General features: G+C 37.5%; 1 protein-coding gene across 3 annotated transcripts in view; it reads right to left on the bottom strand.

The window, feature by feature from the left end:
- EXOC2 (exocyst complex component 2) overlaps nt 1-20,574 on the bottom strand; it is a 212,306-nt gene that overhangs the window by 43,631 nt on the left and 148,101 nt on the right. For all 3 annotated transcript variants that reach the window (XM_021676162.2, XM_021676163.2, XM_064370040.1), the window contains exon 23: nt 7,804-7,945. In XM_021676162.2, coding sequence (XP_021531837.2) covers nt 7,804-7,945 — 142 coding nt within the window. The remainder of the gene's footprint in view (nt 1-7,803; nt 7,946-20,574) is intronic.

Here is a 20,574-nt window from a genome sequence, read left to right as displayed (position 1 = left end):
TATTAGAATTTTTTGTTTCAATGTTCATGAGGAATACTAGTCTGTAGTTGTCTTTCCATGTAATGTTCTTGTCATATTTTTGATTTGGGGTTACGCAGGTTTCATAAAATGAGACTGAATATGCTTCCTATTATATTTTCTGGTAAAGTTTACATAAAATTGGTATCACTTATTCCTTAAATGTTACATTGAATTTATCAGTAAAACCATTTAGACTTGGAATTTTCTACAAAGAAAGGGTCTTTGTGAATTCAACAATAAATATAAAATTTTTCTTTCTTTTTTTTTTTTTTTTTTTTGAGACGGAGTCTCACTCTGTTGCCCAGGCTGGAGTGCAATGACACAGTCTCGGCTCACTGCAACCTCCACCTTCTGGGTTCCAATGATTCTTCTCAGCCTCCCGAGTAGCTGGGACTACAGGCGCCTGCCACCACACCCTGCTAATTTTTTTTGTATTTTTAGTAGAGATGGGGTTTCACTGTCTTGGCCAGGCTGGTCTTGAACTCCTGACCTCCTGATCCACTCACCTCGGCATACCAAAGTGCTGGGATTACAGGCATGAGCCACCGTGCCAGGCGAGAAATTTTTCTATATTCAATCATCTTTTAAAAAATTAAAAACCAAAAAGTTTGTCTTTTCTATTTTTCCATGTATCAACCATTTCTAGTATTTTTTACTCCTTCCTTTAGATTCAAGTTTCCACCGAGTGCAACTTTCTTTGGCTGCATCCCTCGGTCCCTTCTACAGGAGTGCTGGGCACCCGGTGCTGCAGTCCTGGAGAACCCTCAGATCTGGTTGGTGCAAGCTCCCCTCCTGCAAGGGTTCAAGTGCCCTCTCCAGTCTGTCTGCTTTTGATGGCTCTCTAGTGCCTCTCACAGCTGGGTTTCTCTATTCTGTGCAGAGTTCAATTTTTAAGTGTAGAAGGGTTAGTCTGATAAGTTCTTCCTCTATTACTGAAACCAAAATTCCTCTGAAGCTTGTATTTTTTATTCTGTGGTAGTTCTAATTAATAAAACACACTACATTTTGTCATTAATTTTAGGATAGTTCCATCATAGGCTTACATAAAGGCACTGTAGAAACTTTGTAAGTATAGTGTAAGATAGTGCTACTATTAACCTAATTTTACCAGGTTTTTCTTCATAAATTTAGCTAAAGCGGAATTTATTCCATTTTCAAGTGTCTAATAAAATGCTGAACATTGTTAAATGAGTGTTCTTGCAGTGACTAGAGGCTCTCCTCTAGACTGACATGAAGACATGATGGTGTAAGTCAGTAACTAGGATTCCAGAAAATATCAGGAAAAACTGTCAAATGACTTGCTGAAACCTAAATTCACCACGTATGTTATTTCTTTATCAAACCAACGCTGTGTCCAAGAAGAAAACAAGTTAGTGTTAAATATGCCTGTTCTTTGTGGGTATGCAGTCTCCATGAAGTTTTTCATTTTTTTAAAGACAGAAATTTCTATTTAAAAATGCAATTACATATATTCCTCCTCAATATTTTTAAAAACAAACTTTTAAAGTAGAAAATCAATGTTCTCTAGCATGCTCCTTCCTACCCTCTTTCAAGATATGTTTACATATGTCAAATAATACATATGAAATTGAAACACTGTCTTTTTCAATAAAAATGAGGAAAGAATGAATGAATGTCTTTAACCAACATTTTCTACCAATATATGGACAGTCCCCCACATACAGGAATGTATTTACCCACCTATCCGTCTCATCCGTTATAAAGAAAGCACAGTAGTTGGACAGATATATAATAGTTTATTTAACCAATTCATTACTAATGGGCATTTAGGCAGTTCTACAGATTCTGCATATATTAAAAATGCTTCAATAAACATCACTCTATATAAATCTTTACTTACTTCTGTAAAATGCTCCTTAAGACAAATTCTTAGAAACAAAATTTCTAAGTAAATTCTATACATATATATGTGTGTGTATACACCCACACACGTATGTGTATATCTGTGCTAATTTACACTCCTGGGAAGATGATGGAAAAGTTTGTTTCTTTGTACCTTTGCCAAAAAGCAGGTATTATCAAGCTTTACAATATTTGTCAATCCAGAAAGTTTTAACAAAATGATACCCTAATGCTATTTTAATTTGCATTGAGAGCTGATGAATTTTATCCTATTTTTATATTTTTTGGCCATATTAGTTTTTTTGTGAATCTCATGACTTGTATCATACCTGTCTTTTTCTTTGTACATTTCTAATGGAGGCTCTTAGTTTGCTGTGTAGCAACACAGCACAATGCCTAAAATTAAGGGCTGCCTAGATTTGAACTCTGAACCCTTACCCTGTCACTTCCTAGCTACCCAACCTTGAGCAAGTCACTTACCCTCTCTGTGCTCAGTGGCTTCATCTATAAAATGAGAATAAAAATACTGCTTACTTCTTGAGGTGCCATTATGCAGATTAAATCAGATGATTTCTGCAAAGCCCTCTACCCTGCACATGGTATATTTGCAATAAATGCTGACTACATTACTAAGCATGTATACATATTTATGTCTGTGTATAAATGCATGTATAAGGAATATATGTATGTATAAATTCACATATACATGTAACATACAACTTATTTTATAAGGACCCCAAACATTTTAATGATCCATTTTCTCAGAGAGCTACATTAAGCTTTGAGGTCTGTCTATAGTTTTCCATTTTTTGAAAATCAAACAAAAATTACACTTTCTCCTTACCTCCATTCTTGTAGCATTTTTCTTATTCTCTAGAAACTCTAAGCTGGGCCTGAGCTTTCAATGATTTAAGTTACAAGATTCAAGAGACAACCTAACGCGCAATGTTCTTAATCTCTAGAAACTCTAAGCTGGGCCTGAGCTTTGAGTGGTTTAAGTTACAGGATGCAAGAGATAACTTAATTGTGCAGTGCCTCCTGTAGAATTCAGTGAAAATATCTGCAAAATACATTCGAAAAGGTAAAGACCTTAAAATAAAATTGAACACACATAGACTTAAGAAGAGCTGTGCCTCTGTCTCTGTCTCCATAATTAGATCCACATTTTCTTTCTCTTCAATTTGTTGGAAAATGCTGCTTGGCACACTGCTTGGACAACACACTTACAAGTCTCGCTCACTGACAGAACTGTGCACTCCGAGCCTGTGCTCTGCTGCATCACTGAGGGAGGGGAGGTTACTCTACTCTAGGTTATACGTGTCACATATGGAAGCAACCAACTCTGCTATTATTTTTATAATGGTCCTAGACATACTCATGTCACAAACTATATAAAGTTTTCCCCTTCCCATTATAATTTCAATTACTATAATTAATAAAAGAGCATTTGAATTAAAAATCAGATCACTATTTACTTATATAAACTGATTAAATTCACTTAGTAAATACCTTTAAATAATATATATTAATTTTTTATGCCTTTTGATAGAAAAAATAGTTAAACCAGTATATAAAACTTAAAGAAATACTTTTTCTTATTTAATGTTTTAAAGACGTCAACTTCAATGTGTATTTGCAAAGACCAACAATATTCTTAATTTATTTAAAATTTATAAAATTCAAATACTAAGAACTCTTAATTACTGTGGATAACAACAATTAAAATCTTAAGAACACAGTTTTGTGACTCAGAATAACCAGAATAATCTTTACTGACATATACACAAATAAAGAGGTGACACGAATCTAACTATCCAACGGTCAGATTTAAAAAAACATAGCTATGACTTTAACGGATATCTCTTCTTGAATCATGAAATTAATCAACTGGATTTTTTTTAATCACTACATACAGCATCAGAAACTAAATTTATTGCTAACTACAGCAATAAGTAATCAGTTTCCTATATGATTTGCAAAATTCAGTTTCTGAAGATGAAAATTCTGAAGATAATACTAAAGTTGTTAATTGAAATTATTTTGGAAGATTAATAGTCAAACTCTTTTGGCTGTTCACTTTACACAAAATTTCAACTTCAGTCAGCTTTAAACAAACTAAAAATCACTATATGACTATGCGAGGCTGAGGTCCAGTTAGTAATCAAGAAGTCAAAACTACACAAAGAACAGAACTCAATACAGTTCATAAAAGTGAAATGAACACCAACAACTTCTACGTGTTTTTGGAATATGAGAAAGAGTAAATAAATTGCTGACGGTACGTGCCATTTGCTTATGAAAGTTTATCTTGAGAAAAAAACAAAACCAAGAAATGAAACTATGTTACAAAAAACAAAAAAGCCTCACCACTTAATGTCACACAGCCAGCAGAATCTTAATTTTGTATTAAAGATTATCTGAGGTTACAAACTATTATTAAGATCAATCTCAGGATTACATTTAGGCTCTGATCCTAATTGACAACAGAGGCTTGTACTTGTTCAATATGATGGTTGGAAAATATGAAGGTCATAGAGAAAGGACTCTGGGTACCTTAAACAAATCCAGGGAGGACTTGGAAATTGCCAGTCGTGGTTAGTAACTGGATGCAGTGGACACCTAAGATCCCTGTTAGTCCAGCAATGCCTCCATTCACCCTCCGCCCTGGTTACTGCTCACTGAAGTGCTGTCATGGGATCCACAGACACATGGTAATGGCCAGCAGTCCCTGCATCTGAAGTACTGTGACCTAACAACGCACTGCAGAGAATGGGCCGAAGACACCTTGGAGCGGGTGGATGGGAAAGGCCTGCTTCTACCTGACAGACATTCTCGACTGTCCTTGCCAGTGTTCGGCGCACACTAAAGACATCTCGCCATTTGTTAAGGGAGGCATCAGGTCTGAGGGAGGGTTGGTGAAGAGAAGTCATCCTCTGCATCAGGGGCAAGTAAATCCTGTTTCTCAGTAACAATCAGAGATTTCAGTGACAACAGAGAATAACCACTGTCTGTGGAGACTGAAGCTTGGTCGCCCATTCTAAATTGTTATAGTAATCCCTGAAGTTCAGGAAAATCAGACGGGCTGTGTCACGATTTTTTTCTAATCTCAAAGAAACATCACAAATGATTTAATAACCTTGAACATAACTAAGTAAGATAAGAATGATTTCAGTGTGAACAGTTAATGTACTTAGATGCTAATCACAGGAAAAGATATGAACTTTAACAAAATTCATTTAAACTATTCCTGAACAATGTATTACTTTTTGCATGCTGATGCAAAGTAATACATTGTACAGTAATAAACAGTTAAACAGAATTGCTGATGTAGTAGATGTGTGAACAGTTAATGTACTTACACGCTAATCACAGGGGAAGACATGAACTTTAACAATATTCATTTGAACTATTACTGAACGATGTATCACTTCTTGCATGGTGATGCAAAGTAATACACTGTTCGGTAGGAATTTAAAGAGTTAAATAGATAGTACTGATGATGTGGTAGATATACTTCACAATTGCACTTTAATTAAAATGCAATTGCTCAGATTTAGAAAGTGTACACAACTACCATATGAGAATTCACCAATGACAAGAAAATGAGCACTCTAACTCACTTTAACTCATTTCAACAGATACGAATATTCACTGTGTATTATTTATTTAAAAGTGAATCAGAAGAACAGTAGAAACTAGAACACTGTATAATGTACTTTCCTACCGAAAAAATGTTGAGAAAAACCAGGCAAAAGCATATAGCAAACACTTGGAAGAGATGGAGCAACAGGCACTTTAGAAAGATGGTATATTATTATAGAAAACTGCCAATCTTCATTGACTCCACAAAAATACACTCATCAGTTGGGTGTCAGAAACTGCACTGTGCTAAAAACTCTGAGAACCAGACACCCAAATGCCGGTCCCTGTGCTGAGGCTGTCCAGCAAGGAGGCAGACTATGACAAAACGTTTTCTGTGGGCACAGAGAGTTGTGAACTGCTCCGGGAGCACCACAGATGGAGGTAGGCCAGCATGACCGGGAGACATGCAGGGATGGGCCGGGTGGGCTCCCAGAGGACAGAGGGCCTGGGAGGGCAGGGGAGGTTAAGAGAAGGGGCAGAGGTGAGAGGGACTGGGCACAGGGTTCACAGTGCACGAAGCACCCAGCCTGCCTGCTTCCTGGGGGAGCCCATGGAGAGGGAGGTAACTCATAGCAAGCGCAACTGTGGCCTCCACAATGGTGACTTCTGCATCTGTAGATTCAACCAACCATGAATGGAAAATATTCTGGGGGAAAGAACAGATGGTTGCATCTGTAGTGAACATGCGTGAACTTTTTTCCTTGTTCTTATTCCCTAAACGATATAGTATAACAACTATTCACAAAGTGTTGACATTGTATTGGGTGTTATAAGTAATCTAGAGATGATTTAAAGCATACAGGAGAATGTGTGTGAGTTACGTGCAAATATGACACCATTTCACACCAGGAACTTAAGTTTCCATGGAATTTGGTACCTGTGGGGATGCTACCTTGTCTGAGAAGTCTGGGGTTAGTTACCAGGAGAATGAGCCTCTCTGAAGGGTTTTCAGCAGGGGACTGACAGGATCCAATTTATATTTTAGAAAGATGAGCTTTTCAAAAAGGCAGAGGTTGAGTCTAGCTGGAGAGGCTGTGGGGTGGCGCAGTGGGGCAGTGGGCAAGGTGCCAGGGAAGAGGCTGGCACAGCACATCTTCCCAGGTTTTACTATCACGGAAAGATATTCTAAGAATTTTAAGCAAGATACTGATAGAGTCTAACTTAGACTTTAAAAGGATGTACTTTGAGGGTATGAACTGAATCTGGCTTGGGCACAGTAAAATGTGTGTACAGAAAAGCACAGGAGGAAGAAAGGCTTGCATGACTGCCATGACTGTGAGTTCAGACAATTCAATAACTGTGGTCACATTAAGAAACTGTGGTTAATTGAATGATTCCAGTTTTTAGTTTAGACTTTTGGCATCACTATATGTGCACACTATACAATAAAAACCAAAGGGGTTTAAAAGATAAACAATTTTATCATCATTTAGTATAAGCGCTACACAATAAAAACAAAAGGAGATTAACGTGATTAGTCAAAACAATGAAGATAAACCCAAACCTGTTAACAGCTCTCTGGTCTATCTACATATATATACCCACGAAGAATTCACGTCTGATATGAGCATGGCCACTTGTACATACGCCACTTCTCTACAAAAGTGCCAACGGGCAGCTTGGTTTGAGGTATTCCACACTATTTTATACAAAGAAACAACTATTTGATCAGTCCAAAGTTTACTTGATTCAGAAAGCAATAGTTATTTAAAAAATATACATTTTGAAGTGATTCAAGTGACTTTCACTTGATATCACAAAGATAATACTTGAACTGTATCATTCATCCTTCTGTGGCTCAATTTTCATTACTAAATTACTATAATAATTTCACCCCTACACATTTTTCTTCTATCCTTCACCTTTACAGCATCGCTAATTAGGTCTTACATAGATGTGACCAGATTTCTTTAACACATTTTTTGATGATGTTCACAAGGTCATTGCATGAAACTGTCACTCACAATCACTCTATTATATCTATACAAAAAGATCACAGCAAGCAGGCATGCATTACTAAAATGATCAATTATTATAAGGTATATTTAATTATTCTCTAGAACTTAAAAACAGCTTTAAGCCACAAAGTAATAATAAAAAGTGTCCTAATTTCCAAACTATCCAAAAAATGGATTTAAGCAAATAAGGTGAAATCAAATTAATCTCTCACTCTCAGTAGATAGGAGAAAAACGAGAATAAAATGAAAAGAATTCAAGCATGTATCAACTGACAAAAGCATATCCACATCTATTACTCGAGACAATTTATTTACTTACCTGTTGGAGGCAGGCAGTCTTTCCAATCAAAATAGCCTGCATAAATTCCAGGTTCTAAGGAGCCAACGATGGGATCTGCTTTCAACTCGATGTAATTTTCAAAGAGTCTTTGATCTAGTTCTTTCAATGACGCCATGCTAACCTATGAACACATAATAAAGCGTATGAGTTGCCTATTTGAGGGTGATGGAAAAAGTAAAATAATGTTAACGACACTTCAGACCCTATTAAAAGCACTTATCCATTTTCCTACAAAAACTCATGATTTTTATTTCATGTATTTTCAGTAATAAAGATCTCTTTTAACATAGCTATTTTGCAGGAGAAAGAAACCCCACACATGGACTATAAGTCACTGTATTATTCCGTTTTCATATTGCTATAAAGAACTGCCTGAGACTAGGTAATTTATAAAGGAAAGAGGTTTAATTGACTCACAGTTATGCATGGCTGGGGAGGCCTCAGGCAACTTACAATCTTGGTGGAAGGCAAACGGGAAGCAAGGCATCTTCTTCACAAGGTGGCCAGAAGGAGAAGCGCCCAGTGAAAGGGGGAGAGCCCCTTTTAAAACCATTAGATCTCGTGAGAACTCACTCACTCTCATGAGAACAGCTTGGGGGAAACCACCCCTATGATTCAATTACCTCCACCTAGTCTCTCCCTTGACACACGGGGATTATGGAGATTACAAATTAAGATGAGATTTGGGTGGGGACAGAAAGCCTAACCGTATCAGTTGTTTTTGAAAATACTAACCTCTCATTTCCATAAGCAGAGCAAGAGGTATTATAAACGCTAAATTGCAATAGCCAGTAAACTAATTAAAAAGGAACCATTTAAAATTATGTTTCTTCATATTAACAAATTCATTTGACGAGCGTTACCAATAGAAAATAAGCCCGTTCTGACACTCTAGCAACCTCAGTGCAGCGCCCTTGGCTTCTCCTTGTAGTTACAGCTCTGGGAGTGGCCACGTGCCGGTCAGGCCTTAGACTCCAAGGCAACTCCACAGAGGCCAGACGCAGGGCTCGCTGTCTCGGGCAAAAGGAAACAAGGAAGACCCTTATTAGAAAGTGTTGCCCTTGGCACAGTTCAGCTGTATGGACTGTGGGCTCCTGATGGGAGTGGGAGCAGAAGAGGGTAAGGAGGCTAGCATCAGCCCTACATGAGTGTGCCTGGTCTCACCAGCACCAAGAGGCCAGAAGCGGAAGAGAGGGGAGGCAGAGACCGAAGCATGGAGGATGTGGGAAGTCTGAGGTGTGGAGAGTCTGTGGGCCCAGGTTACTCTGCAGGGGGCTGGTGGCTGTTCTGCTTCTGCATCATTGGCCTGAGAGGGACAGGCTTCTCTTCAATGCCAGGCCTGAGCTGCAACAAGCTGACCATGAAAAATAAACACACACTAAGGGAGCCAGCTGCTATGCATAGGAACACCCATCAAGCACTGAAATTCAGCTGCAGAAGAGACAAGCAACAACTTGAACGGAAAAATAAAGAAAACTCTTATGGAGATTAAAGTATACTACCAGAATGAGATTTCTAGAGGTGAAATATATGATTTCCAAAGCTAACAACTGAGTAGATTAACAGAAGGAACTACTGGTCACTGTTAAGACTTAACAGGTGGCGCACACCTGCTAAGACTGATCTGACGTGCAAAAACTACTTCAAAAGCATAGAATAAAAATGTAAAGAGATGGAAATTACGAAGGACAATACTAGAAGATAAACCCAGGAGCCCTAATGTGCAAAAAATAGAAATGCAAGTAAAGAAATATAAGCAGCTAGAGCAAAGGTATTAATTACACAAGCAGTAGAAGAAAATTTAACTGGATCTGAAGAAAGACCCAAGTTTGCAACTTCAAATAGGCTTGCAGAGTGCCAGGCTAGACTGATAACACAGCCCACACATCTAGTCAACTACTGTTAAAGTTTCTAGTTTCTAATACATTATTCGAAATAAGAGAGGGAACGGCAGTGGGAGACTGACTTTCAAACTTCTAGATCAAAAGAATAATTTATTTACAAAGAAGAAAGAACCAGTCTGATTTCTGACATGCAACACTGGGACCTGAAATCACTGGATTAAAACCTACAGGAATGGAAGAACAGAACCCAAGAATCCTGTATTTTGCCATTGTGTCATTCTCTCAACAGAGTCAGAGAAAGATATTTCTGGATATGCAAGGGTTCAAAGGGTACTTCACCTATGTAATGAGAAAAGCCTCTAACCTAAAATCAAATAAATCAGATCACAGAAGATGAACTACTGAGGAAAACAGTGACAGGCAATGAACTCTGAGTTTCCTCTTGCCTTTCTTTATCTCTCTCTTTCTCTAGTATCTATAAACACAAACCAAAATAGATGATTAGATAGAAGGAAAAGATAAAGAAATCAGTTTTTTTTTAAAAAAGGTAAATATTAGAGAAAACCACCAATGCCAAAATTAGGGTTTTTTGTAATAAAATAAAATAGTAATAATGATAATGATTAGCCAGGCATGGTGGCGCACACCTGTGGTCCCAACTACTTGGAGGCTAAGGTGATAGAATTACTTTAGCCCAGGAGATGGAGGCTGCAGTGTGCTATGACTGAACCACTGCACTCTAACCCGGGCAACAGAGCAAGACCCTATACCTATGTAACAAACTTGCATGTTCTGCACATGTACCCCAGAACTTAAAGTATAATTTTGAAAAAGTATAACAAAATCTAAAATTTTTAAAAAATTAAAAAGGAATAACAACAAAAATGATAAGCTCCTGGGCAAGACTGATGAAGAAATAAAGAAAAAAAACCTCGTATATTGCCAAGAACAGAAACGAAAAAGGAAACATTCCTATAGATCCTAAATATTAAAAGGCTAGTGAAAGGACATTATAGTTTTATGTTATGAAGTCTTGATAACATAGAGGAAATTGCTAATCTCCTGAAAAACACAACCTTCAAAAACTGGCACAACTAGTTCTATATTTATTAAAGTAATTGAATCCATTATATGCAAGCGTTTGCACAACGAAAACTTCAGGCCCAGGTGATTCTATACCAGGCATGTAAGGAAGAAATTATAACAAACACAAACGTTTTCATAAAGTAGAGGCTGAAAGCATATCCTATGTTGTTTAATGAAGCCAGTATAACCATAATATCAAAAGTGACCAAGATATTATAAGAAAAAAATTACACACCAATAGCCTTTATGAATAAAGACATAAAAATCCGAATAAACTATTGGCAAATAAAAACTAGAAATACATTTTAAACATACATGACACAGAAGTGGTATTTTTTCAATAGATGAAGAAAAAGCACTTGAGAAAACTCAATATACTTTCATGATAAAAATTCTCAGTAAACTAAGAATGGAAAGAAAACCAGTTGTGTAAAGGGCATCTGCAAAATGGTACAGATATAGAATGCTTTCTCCACAAGATCAGGAATAAGGCAAAGCTGTCCCCTTTCACCACTTATTTCAAGATTATACCAGAGGTTCTAGTCCATGAGATCTGGCAAGAAAAAATACCAAAAAAGCAAAAGTAAAACTGTCTTTATTAACAGAAGACATGATTACATATTTAGAAAATCTAAGCAGGTTGACAAACTAATGGAATAAGTAAATTTATTGAGGCAGCAAAGCCAGTAACAAAAATCAATTATATTTCTATATAATAGACACAGAAGAATTATAACACCATAAAAAATACCTAGGAATAAATTTTAACGAAAGATATGGAAAATCTCTACTGGAAACTACAAAATATTGCTGAAAGAAATTAAAGATGGCCTACACAAATAAACAGGATGAACAATATTGGTAATTTTCTCCAAATCGATGAACTCCTAAATGGCCTTTTCTTGGTAAAAATTCACATGCTAAAATTTATACATAAATGGAAAGGACCTAAAACAGCCAAAACAATTTAAAAAGAACAACACTGGAAGACTCACCTACATGATTTCAAGACTGACTATAAACCTGTCATAAATAACACAATGAGATACTGGCATAAAGATGGACATCGTAGACTTAAACATAAAAGTTAACATTACAAAACTTCTGGGAAAAATATTCGGGACATTTAAGCAGGTAAAGATTCTGACAACATATGAAAAGCATTAAACATTTTAAAAGTTTGATACAGTGGATCTCATCAGAATTAAATAGTTCTGCTCAAAAGATATTATAAAAACAAAACAGCAAGCCATGAACTGAGAGAATATGTATGTGTGACAAGGACATATAGAGCCTTTTAAAAATCACAAATAGAAAGATGACTAATCCAATTTAAAAATGAGCTGAGGTTAAACAAGCACTTCAAGAAAGAAGCTACCTGAATATATCTGAAAATACAAGAAAAGGTGCTTAACATCATTATTTATTAGGGAAAGCCAACTAAAACAACAATGAGTTTGGCTAAAATAAAAAAGATTGGTAATATTAAGTGTTGGCTAGGATACAGAACAACTGGAACATTGATGTTTATAACTGACGGAAGGTACACTCTGGAAAACTACTCGGAGTTCCTAATCGGCTTGTGCTACGACCAACAATTGCACTTCAAGGTATATATCCAACATCAGTGAGTACAAGCCAAGTACTTGTAAGTCCACAAAGAGACTTACAAGAATATTCACTGTAACTTTATCCTAAGGTCTAACACTGGAGACAACCCATCACCATGAGAACCATTAAATAAAATCTGGTTATCCAAACTCAGCAATAAAAGGAAATGAATCACTGGTACACACAATTTGGATGAATCTCAAAAAAAATTATTAATTTAAAATAAAAGAAGCCAGATACAAAAGACTACAAACTGCATGGAACTTCACATAAAGTTCTGGGACAGGCAGAATGATTCTCTGCAGATAGCAGTTGGAACATTGGTGAGAAGGGAGCCTATTGAAATAGGGCACAAGGGAAGGCTATTTTACCTTATTTTTTTAAAAAAGAAGGTAAAAGAGGAGTTGAAAATAAATGGATGTGCACATCGTTAATAGCCAAATGCTACAAAAAGAGAGTAGAGTGGCAGTATTAACGTGTGACAAGGCAGGATCAACATCAGGAGTACATAGCTCCTAATTTTTGTCGTGAGATTTTAAAAAGATAATTCAGGAAACTTACCCAGCACACTGAAAGCGAATACGCAAGAAATGCTAGCAGCTATTTCTATTATCTCAACGGCCTCATTTTCACTAACGACCAGTTCACACTGGCTGCTGAACATAGATGTTAACTGGGTCTACTTGATTCTTGCTCAAAAAGCAAGGGTGAGACCCATCTACCATTAATCACTACCCAAGAGTGAGGGAAAAACATTAAATTTAAAAATATCCCGACACCGGCTGGGCGAGGAGGCTCATGCCTGGAATCCCAGCACTTTGGGAGGCCGAGGTGGGAGGATCACAAGGTCAAGAGATACAGACTATCCTGGCCAACGTGGTGAAACCTTGCCTCTACTAAAAATACAAAAATTAGCTGGGTGTGGTGGCGTGTGCCTGTAGTCCCAGCTACTTGGGAGGCTGAGGCAGGAGAATCGCTTGAACCTGGGAGGCGGAGGTTGCAGTGAGCCAAGATCCTGCCACCGCACTCCAGCCTAGGGCAGAGCGAGTTGTCTCAAAAAACAAAAACAAAAACAAAATCCTGACACTAAGGAAATCAGTCTAATAGGAGAGGAAGAAAAGCAAGCATTTACAATATTTAAGGAATGCAGTGGTTAAACAGAGAGGGAGTGCTTAAGGGCCACTGATGGTGGGGAGAAAGGCTGCAGAGTGGAGATGCCTGAGGGTGCAGTGGCCTTTTAGGGCAGGTGTCTCTAACAGAAACAGGTGCCTTCTTTAAAAAAGGTAACAATTTTATTTATTTACTTATTTATATTTATTGCATTTTAGGTTTGGGGGTACATGTGAAGAACATGCAAGATTGTTGCATAGGTACACACATGGCAGTGTGATTTGCTGCCTTCCTCCCCATCACCTGTATCTGGCATTTCTCCCCATGCTATCTCTCCCCAACTCCTCACCCCCCACTGTCCCTCCCCTATTTCCCCCTGACAGACCCCAGTGTGTGATGCTTCCCTCCCTGTGTCCATGTGTTCTCACTGTTCAATGCCCACCTATGAGTGAGAACATGCGGTGTTTGATTTTGTGTTCTTGTGTCAGTTTGCTGAGAATGATGGTTTCCAGGTTCATCCATGTCCCTACAAAGGACACAAACTCATCATTTTTTATGGCTGCATAGTATTTCATGGTGTATATGTGCCACATTTTCCCTGTCCAGTCTATCATCGATGGGCATTTGGGTTGGTTCCAGGTCTTTGCTATGGTAAACAGTGCTGCAATGAACGTTCGTGTGCATGTGTCCTTATAGTAGAACAATTTATAATCCTTTGGATATATACCCAGTAACAGGATTGCTGGGTCAAATGGAATTTTTATTTCTAGGTCCTTGAGGAATCGCCACACTGTCTTCCACAATGGTTGAACTAATTTACACTCCCACCAACAGTTAAAAGTGTTCCTATTTCTCCACATCCTCTCCAGTAACTGTTGTCTCCAGATTTTTTAATGATCACCATTCTAACTAGTGTGAGTTGGTATCTCAATGTAGTTTTGACTTGCATTTCTCTAATGACCAGCGATGATGAGCATTTATTTTTTCATATGTTTGTTGGCCTCACGTATGTCTTCTTTTGTAAAGTGTCTGTTCACAGCCTTGGCCCACTTTTGAATGGGCTTGTTTTTTTCTTGTAAATCTGAAAAATTTTTGCAATCTACCCATCTGACAAAGGGCTGATATCCAGAATCTACAAAAGGTAACAATTTAATTGTGTACAGACAGTACTGACTTATGATAGTTCAACTCATGATTTTCCCAATTTACCATGGTGCAAAAGCAATAGGCATTCAGTATGCTCCCTGGCTTAGAATGTGCTACATCAGGTTAAACCCAATCTAAGTAGAAAATGCCAGAAGTAGAAAATGCACTTACAATAATTTCAATTTTGGAAGAGTTTATCTGGAGGTAGCCCCATCCTAAGTTGAGGAATATCTGTATTCAGAAATAGACTTACTCATTGAATTGGTACATATTAGCACTGAGGAGAGGCTTTTAAAGCATTAAAAAAACTGCTGGTAATAACTTAGAGAAGTAAGGCATATGTGGAGGCAGAATTTTGGTGTAGTGGCCAATACTACCTGAGATAAGCCACCATTCTACCTTTCTTAGCAGCAATCACGTAAACTGAACATTTTCATCTCATGTACCAGGCATTTATTCCAGCCAATGTGCCCAATGGACAGTCCTGGAGAAGAGATGCCTAAGTGATTGTCATATTTCCCTAATTTCTATACTGTTGTCTTCAACTCAGTCAAAATGGTTTAAAAGGGTAAAATCATTATTTTGATGTATTTTAATGTTTCCAATTTAAGATTTCAAATTTGCGATTTTAAAAATTTTTTGGTAATAATGTTTTTTTCAAGAGTATGCTTCCAAGAAAGAAAATAAACAAACTATTATTTTCATTCCAAACGTGACAGAAAGACTGCCTTTAATTTGGCTGCCTATGTAGAAATAAGGTCATCAAACTATCACCAGAACATTTATCCAAGTGAATCTGGATAACTAGGTTCAGACAAATTAATTTTTTTTTAGCTCTTTTACAGGTGGCAAACCGACATTTCTTTATATTACTGAACCACAACTTGTCAAATGTGGACAAAATAAATGCCAAGTAAATAACTAATTTAAAAAAAACAAACAAACTCTTAATTCCTAGGAGAGGTATTAACAGAAAAAAGAACACTATAGATGCAATAGGATATACTGTCACCTTGAAACAGGACAGCCCATGTCTCTCTAGCACTTGTTAGTGAGGGCTTCCAAGCCTCACTTCTTTCACCTCCTGCTGTGGTTCTAATCTGGTGTTTTACTAATCTTTAGTGCATCCAAAACATGAGTGGTGTCTTTTCCTGTGATTTTTTTTTTTTTTTTTTTTTTGAGATGGAGTCTCACTCTGTCATTCAGGCTGCAGTGCAATGGTGAGTTCTCAGCTCACTGCAACCTCCACTTCCCAGGCCCAAGCGATCCTTGTGCCTCAGCCTCCCAAGTAGCTGGGATTACAGGTGCACGCCACCATGCCCGGCTAATTTTTGCATTTTTAGTAGAGATGGGGTTTCACGACGGTGGCCAGGCTGGTCTTGAACTCCTGACCTCAGGTGATCCACCCACCTCAGCCTCCCAAAGTGCTGGGATTATAGGCGTGAGCCACTGTGCCCTGTCATGAATTTTTAATAACCAAATTAGTCACCTGACATCTTATTAGGCTTCACTTATTTGCTCCACTATTCTTAATAAGATAATCTTATACTTGATCTTAGCTTGTATTTGATTTTCTATCTACATAGAACAATCTGAGAGACACTGGAAAGAACTTTACTGCTCCGACTATCTCCTTCCCTGATTTATGAAACTATACCATTCCAGAGTAAGTTAATAATTTCCTCTTACTTATTAACAACAACAACAACAACAACAAAAAACAAAGAGTTTCTGGAGAAAAAACACAACTGAAATAAAATTTCAATACATCGTAAATTTTAGCAAGATAGACACAAATGAAGAAACCAGGAACAAAAGAGAGCCGAAGAAATGACCCATAATCAGTATAGAGAATTAAAAATGAGAGGGGAAAAGAAAAAATTAAGAGATGTGAAGAATAGAGTGAAAAGGTATAACATACGTCCAAAAGGAGATCTTGAAGGAGAGAAAAGTGTGAATAAAGAAGAAAAAGTATTTAAAGAGATAATGGCTTAGAAATTTCCAGAATTTATTAAAGACATCAATCAGAGCCAAGGGTGTAAAAAGGCCAAGAAAATAAGAATACCAAGACACATAATAAAAATACAGACCAGGAGAGGCAAATAAAATATCGAAAAAAGGAGCCAAGGAAAGACTTTACTACGTTTTTCTCAATAATCAAGAGATCAAAGTCCAAAGCAAACAAAAGGAGTGGATATAGAAGACTGAACAACGTAATTCACAAACCTGATCTAATAGACATCTGTGGGATGTGGTATCTAAGACCTAAGGACAATATTTTCAAGTGAGGTAGGGTATTTCAGAAAACTGTCCACGTATCAGCTTACAAAGCAAGTCTCAGCAAACCCAAAAACATGATATTCTCTGACCTCAGAACAATTACGTTAGAAATCTCTAACCAAGAGAAAACGAATTCCGACTGCTCCTCTGCTCCCTTAGCTTGGAAATTTAAAATCATACTTCTAGCCAAGATTAAAACAGAATTAAAATTCAAAAATAAAAAAATGGAACAATAACTAAAATATCATTTGTTAAAATATGTGCAACGCTACCAGAGAGACACTTAGAGCAAAATTCACAGGCTTGAGTGTTTGTATTAAAAGACAGAAAGGTTTAGAATCAATGAACTATGTAAATAAAACAAGATTAGAGTCCAAATTACTGCAAGAGAAAACAAGGATATACAGGGAAATCACTACTGAAGTCAAAAGTTGATTCTCTGAAAAAGACTCTCGCAAGAAAAAAAGAATAAAAATACAAACGACCAATAGTAAGTTCAAAAAAGGGCCGTTATTAACCTCAAATGCAGCTGAGGCTGAATAAAATGAAACTATTATAAAACAATTTATGCCAAAAGATTTGAAAATTTAAGCAAAATGAGCAAAGTCCTAGAAAATCCTAGAAAATACAGATGACCGCAACTACCATGAAGAAATAAAAAACCTGAATGGTTCTATAACCATTAAAGAAATTGAACTAGTAATTAACAATCATTTCACAAGGAAAATACTGGGTCTACAGAAAATATCATTACCAGAGAGTTATTCTAAATGTTCAAAGAATAAATAATTCCAATCTTATACAAACCTTTCAAAGAAGAAAAAGGAACATATTCTTTAATTCATGTTACAAACTAGCATGACCTACATGCTATAACATGGATACATCTCAAAATAATACTGAGTGGGAAAAGAAAGTCACAGAAAAATACACACCATATAATCCTGAATATGCTAATGTAAAAGTCAAAAACAGGTAATTTCAAACAAGATATTGTTTAGAAACCACACAATTTAGACGTGGCTTTCTATAGGGGAAGGTGGGTGGCATGGCTGTGCAGGGGCACGAGTGAGCATAAGGCCTCTGGAATATTTTGTTCCTTCAGCTTGGTGGCGCGGGAGCATGTGGGTTCATTTCATCACTCTCCTACATCCTACATTACACGGTATCTATTTTATTATACGGATAAAAAATATTTAACTAAAAGCATTTGAAAAGAATTTACAATCTAGAAAAGAAGTGTATCTCCATTTAACTAATCAATGCAACGTGTTAAATGATTTTCTAGTGTCAAGAACAAAGCATCTAAGGGAGAAAGAAGATGATATGGGGCCGGGCGCAGTGGCTCACGCCTGTAATCCCAGCACTTTGGGAGGCCGAGGCGGGTGGATCACGAGGTCAAGAGATCGAGACCATCCTGGTCAACATGGTGAAACCCCGTCTCTACTAATAATACAAAAAATTAGCTGGGCATGGTGGTGCGTGCCTGTAATCCCAGCTACTCAGGAGGCTGAGGCAGGAGAATTGCCTGAACCCGGGAGGCGGAGGTTGTGGTGAGCTGAGATCACACCATTGCACTCCAGCCTGGGCAACAAGAGCGAAACTCCGTCTCACAAAAAAAAAAAAAAAAAAAAAGAAGATGATATGGTCCACTTTGCACTTTGGGAATGGATGAGGTGAGGCATCTGCATCTGAAATGGGCTTTGGAGGAGGATCAAGATTTTGTCAAGTCCAGATTGACTGAGGAAAAGGCAATCCAGACAGACAGATAGTACAAGACAAGCCATAGGTAAAGGTTCCTACAACAGAGCTGTCATTGAATGAGTATTTATGGCATGAGTGAATGAACAGACAAATTATATGAAATGTTCAAGGAAACATGAGCAGGTGCTCAGGCTAAATAAATGGTGTTGGCATAGGGGGACAAAAGCCATGAGAGAAGGAGGCAAGAGAGCCAATGAAAATCCTACACAAACCCTAGCCTATGGAGTTTAGCTCTTCAGGCAATAAGGAGCCCTGAAACACAGGACGGGGAAGAACAACAAGAGGAGCTCTGGGTTTTTGAAAGCCCATCCTGGACACTCTGGGTGATAAGCCGTAGAGTGGAAACATCTAGACATTAAGCTAAGCACCTGCTAGGAAGGTTTCTACAACACCATGGCCGTCAGATGGCCAAGCTGAGCTTGGACAGGAACGTTAAATTAGAGAGGTAGAAAAAGATTTAGAAGATGGTTCAGGGGTTGAGTTGAGAAGAAAGACTTGGCAAAAAGCATCATAAGGAATGATTTCAAGAATAATTCCCAGTAATGGATGAATGAATTTTTAAAATGTGATACATATCCACAATGGAATACTATACAGCCTTCAAGAAGGAAGAAATTCAGTCACCTGCAACATGAATGGTACTAGAGGACCTTATGCTAAGTGAAATAAACTACGCACAGAAAGACAAATACTGTGATCTCACTTCTACAAAAGTCATTATCATAGAAACAGAGAGCAGAATGGTAGTTACTGGGGCCTGACGGGCGAGTGGGACCCGGGGAAAAGGGAGGTGTTGATCACAGGGCATGGCGTGGTAGCCACAGTTAATAATAATATACTGTGCATTTCATTGCTAAAAGAATCGATTTTTAATGTCCTCAAAAAAAAAAAGTTAAGTTGGTGAGATGATGGCTATGTTAATTAGTTTGACTGACTGTACAATGTATACATAGATCAAACAGCACATTGTGCACCATAAATATGCACAATTATCATTTGTCAATTAAAAATGAATAAATAAAACAGAAAAAAGGAGGAACTCCCAAGTTCTGGCTTAGTGATTCACTGGCTATTGACTAAGACGGGGAACATATTAAAGAGAAGCTGTTCTGAAGGAGGAAGATGACTAGTTTGGCCAGGTTGCTTTGAAATCTCGATGGAAACTTCTAGAGAGAATGTCTCGTAGGAAACACGTCTAAGGTCTCAGAATGACATGCAGGTCAAAAATAAAGAATTTGGGAATCATAGGCATCCGTCAGTGATGGATGAGGCTGTGAAGGCAGATGAGGTTGTCTACGGAAACTGCTGAGCACAAAGAGGAAGAAGACAAATCAAATGCCCAGAGAACAGAAATATTCAGGGGACGGTAACACAGTTATTTATGTGGGTTAAACTGTATTGGCTTAGGTTCAAGGTTTCTGGCCTAGGAATGCCATACCCTACCCAACTGGAGAACCAGCTGTTTTACTCCTTAGTTCCTGCACTTCCCAGCTTTCCAAAGACATGTAGTGCCTTTCTTCTGCTCTTTGAAACAGCATCTGGAATGCACAATCTTATGTTCTTTCTTGCTTTGTGAAACCTCTTCTCAGGTACTTTCTCTATTGGGGCCATAACACTTTATAAATTATAAGGTCCCTGAGTCCTTCTGATGGTGCATCTCTCTAAGTATGTACGTTTATTCTTTCCCTGCCTGTTTCTACAAGAAACTCAAGGCAGCCAAATAGGGTCAAAAATGAGGCTCAGTGTTTTGAAGGCAGAAACATATCTGATCAATTTATAATAATTTCTGTCTGTAAGATCTGAAACTCCAAAACAGATTAATTTACAACTTATTTATTATATAAAATAGCCTCTGAACAAAATTTAGCTGATTTTGTTTATATGTATCAAGCAACAAGGAAAATGAAAC

The sequence above is a fragment of the Aotus nancymaae genome, unplaced genomic scaffold (genome assembly GCF_030222135.1).
Source record: "Aotus nancymaae isolate 86718 unplaced genomic scaffold, 86718_ANA_hifiasm-v0.15.2.pri h1tg000098l, whole genome shotgun sequence".
NCBI classification, from domain to species: domain Eukaryota; kingdom Metazoa; phylum Chordata; class Mammalia; order Primates; family Aotidae; genus Aotus; species Aotus nancymaae.
Note: the sequence above shows the minus strand (reverse complement) of the source record. Positions and strands in the feature narration are given on the sequence as shown.